Source organism: Aphidius gifuensis, linkage group LG6, assembly GCF_014905175.1.
Source record: "Aphidius gifuensis isolate YNYX2018 linkage group LG6, ASM1490517v1, whole genome shotgun sequence".
Taxonomy (NCBI): Eukaryota; Metazoa; Arthropoda; class Insecta; order Hymenoptera; family Braconidae; genus Aphidius; species Aphidius gifuensis.
In genome coordinates this window covers 1,222,793-1,227,537 of record NC_057793.1, presented here as the reverse complement: position 1 = coordinate 1,227,537, position 4,745 = coordinate 1,222,793, and the positions used below count along the sequence as shown (strand labels likewise).

Here is a 4,745-nt window from a genome sequence, read left to right as displayed (position 1 = left end):
AATATGATTAGATTCAACTTTTCATTATTAATGTTTTGACGAAACGTTGACCAACTGACAAAGTTGTCGGATGAGTTCCATCCAGTAGAAGACTCTGGTATATCTGATGTATTCATTGATTCATCAACCTGGTGATTATCGTTCCTGTCACTCATATCAGAGCCAAACAAACTGCTTTCCCGTGATGACATCATCTCGAGAGGCATTGCCATGCTCCAGTTAATATTATAACACAAGATGAACGACTATTTTTTTAGCAACAACAAGCTTGACAATACTAACAATGAACAATTAATTATTGTTCATTGTTTGTTACAATTATTGATAGAATTTTAAGACAACAAATTTGATGAATTTATTGGAATAAAAAAACAAATTGGAGCAATATGGATTACAATTAACCATAAAAAAAATTCAACAAAGCTTTTTAGGACGCTCTCGTTTTTCTCTCTCTCTCTCTCTTCATAAAAAACACTTTTTTATTTTATTTTTTATTTATTACCAATGACAGAGCTTATATCCCCACTTAGTGTGAGTCCTTTTTTTTATTCTCGTGGACAATATTTCGAAAATTGTTTCGAAATATAACGTGGCTATATAGTTAATTTTTTTAAATGACATTATTTTTTATAAATAATCAGTAAGATAATATATATAAAAATAAAAATATTTCTTGTGTATTATTTAGAGTTTTTTTTATGGAAAAAATATTATTTTATATTTTTTTAATGATCAGTCAATTTGTTGTACAAACATTAAAATTTTTAAGTATATTTGTTTGCCCAGATATCTAAATGAAAAGAGACATTGAATAGTTTACATTGAAAATAATAGTTGTTTCAATAAATATACATCTATTCATTTTTTTTTTTAACATAAATATAAATTATTTAAACAATTATTTAAACAAGATCAACAATTATTTTATCATTCAATTTAAAAAGAAAAAAAAAAAAAACAAATTTATTTGAAGGTTTTTGAGTTATATTTTATGACTCATAATTTATTTATTTTTTGTAAACATGATTTTTCAAATATAAAATATATATGTGAAACATTATAAACACTTGAAATGTGAAATTATCAAAAGTGACAATATATTATTATTCTAGTTCATCAGAGCTTTGTAAAATTCTGAAACCTGCACCTTTGGGTAATGATGTCAGACTGTTGTTTATGATACTAAGCAACTTAAATTGTGTTAAACCATCAAAACAACCTGACTCGAGATTTTGTAGCTTGCTAGAGTCCAAATATAGTTTCTCAAGGATTTCAAGACCATCGAACACACCTTTGGATAATGTTGTCAGACTGTTGTAGCTGATATTAAGTCGTTCAAGTCGTGATAAACCATTAAAGCACCCTGACTCGAGATATTGTAGTTCGTTTGAATCCAACCTTATTTCTGTAAGATTTTGAAGACCATCAAACACACCTTTGGATAATGTTGTCAGACTGTTGCGACTGATAATAAGTAACTTGAGTTTTGTTAAACCATCGAAACAACCTGACTCAAGATTTTGTAGCTTGTTTGAATCCAAATATAGTTTCTCAAGATTTTGAAGACCATCAAACACACCTTTGGATAATGTTGTCAGACTGTTGTTTGGGATACTAAGCTTCTTGAGTTTTGTCAAACCAACGAAACAACCTGACTCGAGATTTTGTAGTTTGTTTGAACCCAAATATATTTCTTCAAGATTATGAAGACCATCAAACACACCCTTGGATAATGTTGTCAGACTGTTGTTTGGGATACTAAGCCACTTAAGTTTAGATAAACCATCGAAAAAACCTGACTCGAGATTCTGCAGATTGTTTGAATCCAACGTTAGTCCCGTAAGATTTTGAAGACCATCAAACACACCTTTGGATAATGTTGTCAGACTGTTGTTTAGGATACTAAGCCTCTTGAGTTTTGTTAAACCATCGAAACAACCTGACTCAAGATTCTGCAGATTGTTTGAATCCAACGTTAGTCCCGTAAGATTTTGAAGACCATCAAACACACCTTTGGATAATGTTGTCAGACTGTTGTACCTGATATAAAGCCACTCAAGTTTCGATAAACCATCGAACGAACCTGACTCGAGATTCTGCAGTTTGTTTGAATCCAAATTTAGTATAACAAGATATTCAAGACCATTGAACACACCTTTGGATAATGTTGTTAGACTGTTGTTTGTGATACTCAGCGCTTCAAGTTCCGATAAACCATTGAAGCACCCTGGCTCGAGATATTGTAGATTGTTTGAATCCAAATATAGTGTTTCAAGATTTTGAAGACCATCAAACACACTTTTGGATAATGTTGTCAGACTGTTGTAGCTGATATTAAGTCGTTCAAGTCGTGATAAACCATTAAAGCACCCTGACTCGAGATTTTGTAGTTTGTTTGAATCCAACCTTAGTTCCGTAAGATTTTGAAGACCATCAAACACACCTTCTGATAATGTTGTCAGACTGTTCTCGCTGATATTAAGATTTCTAAGTCGTGATAAACCATTAAAGCACCCTGAGCTGAGATTCTGCAGATTGTTTGTATCCAAATCTAGTTTCTCAAGGTTTTCAAGACCATCAAACACACCTTTGGATAATGTTGTCAGACTGTTGTCGCTGATAATAAGTGTCTTGAGTAGCCTTAAACCATTGAAGCACCCTGCCTCGAGATACTGTAGATTGTTTGAATCCAAATATAGTTTCTCAAGGTTTTCAAGACCATCAAACACACCTTTGGATAATGTTGTCAGACTGTTGACGCTGGTAATAAGTGTCTTGAGTAGCCTTAAACCATTGAAGCACCGTGGCTCGAGATATTGTAGATTGTTACAATCCAAATATATTTCGTCAAGATTTTGCAGACCATCAAACACACTTTTGGATAATGTTGTCAGACTGTTGTCGCTGATAATAAGTGTCTTGAGTAGCCTTAAACCATTGAAGCACCCTGGCTCGAGATCTTGTAGTTTATTGGAGCTTAAATCAAGATAACCAAGCTTTTGCAAGCTACTAAATATATCTTTCAATAAAAATGTGAGATTGTTTTTGTTGATATTAAGAGCATGTAGGCTTAATAAATCATCAAAAATACCTAGCTCAAGATAACTCAGTTTGTTTGAATCTAACCATAGTTTTTGTAGATTTTGTAGACCATTAAATATATCTTTTGATAATGCTTTCAGTTTGTTGTCGCTGAGATCAAGTTTTGTGAGTTGTAATAAATCATAGAAAATACTCGGCTCTAGATATCTTAGTTCGTTGGACTCTATTCGTAACTCACGAAGATCATCAAGAGGTTTGAAGATGTCTTTTGGTAGTTCTCTTAGCTTGTTACCACTTATATCTAATTTTTTAAGCTGAAGATTCTCGAGGCCATGAAATAAATCTCTCGGAAGAAGAGTTAATGCTTTCCGAGAAATGTTTAGTTCACATTTTTCAGCATTATTACACAGCAACTCATAAATTCCTGGATCATAATGAGGTGACTCTTGGTTACAAAAGTATTTATTATGGCCTTCAATAGTTGGAGTTGAAATATTTGTATCCATAACTAAAACATGAATAAATATAATGTGAAAACTTTATATATTTGAGTTTTAATAACAGAAAATTATTATACTGATCAATAAGTAGATGCTGATTGTCGAAGTCATATACGTATGATGTCAGTACTAATTAGTGGTTTTAATGTTATTTCGAAGAAATAATTAATACATCTACTCACTTGAAATTATGTCAACGTGTCAATATAGATATCAATGTCTTAATGATGATCAGCTTGTTTAGCTCTGATAGTGAAAAAGCTCTTTGATATTCAATATAGAAACTTATTGTTGATTGAGATGACGTGGTGATCACCTGATATGACAGTGGTATTTGAAAACTTGAAAAATAAAAGAAAAATGAATTATTATTATTTTTGTAAGTTGACATACACTGCGAGAAATTTTAATTAAGAATTATAAAACAAATAGTTAAAACTGTGATTTTAAAAGTTTTTGGCGTATTATTCTTGTATTGATAAAAAATTTTTACTCTAGAATTTATTCTATAAGATTATAAAAAAAAAAAGTCATTCTTTATAAATTGTTTAAAATTAGATTTACAATAATAAACCTTGCTTGACCTCATGTCATTTATCATAGTATATTACTAAAGTATATTCCCAAGAAACGAGTGAAACTCATCATCACTCATTAACAGCTAATCGTTTTTTTTTTTTGTTATCTGTAGAATATTCAAAATAGCTCTGGGAATGAAAATGAATATATATATTTATTATTTAAATAATGTTTGAGTTTTAATAGATGTTTTATTTTCATTCCCAGAGCTATATTTTCAATATTCTACAGATAAAAAAAAAAAAAAAAAACCGATTAGCTGTTAATGAGTCATGATGAGTTTTACTTGTTTCTTGAGAATATACTTTAAAAAGCATTAGTATTAAGGCCAGGCCCTTAACATCTAGTGACAAAATTATGACAGGTTTGCACTTCGAATTACACACAGTTTTAATTTCAATTTACAATTAAACTATTGATGTAATTTAAAATTAAAAGTGTAGAATGATTTATCACTTACCCCAGTAATAAAAATTGCTAAAAAAATGTAGCCAGCTATTTACGTGATTTCTTTATCGTGAAAGTGATGGATGAGTCCAGTCAAGACCTCGTTAATAAAAGGCACTTCTTGAATTTATATCAAAATAATTTTTTTGGATTACACAAGGTGATGAAACTTTTTTT

General features: G+C 30.5%; 1 protein-coding gene across 1 annotated transcript; it reads right to left on the bottom strand.

Annotated features, from left to right (window-relative positions):
* Nucleotides 1–1,103: 1,103 nt before the first annotated feature.
* LOC122859648 (insulin-like growth factor-binding protein complex acid labile subunit) lies at nucleotides 1,104–3,548 on the bottom strand. The gene has a single exon (XM_044163330.1). It carries the CDS (start codon nucleotides 3,546–3,548, stop codon nucleotides 1,104–1,106), a length of 2,445 nt encoding a protein of 814 aa, XP_044019265.1.
* Nucleotides 3,549–4,745: the final 1,197 nt, after the last annotated feature.

Coding starts and splice junctions, on each gene's coding strand:
- LOC122859648 (XM_044163330.1), bottom strand. CDS start 3,548: ATGGATACAAATATTTCAACTCCAACTATTGAAGGCCATAATAAATAC.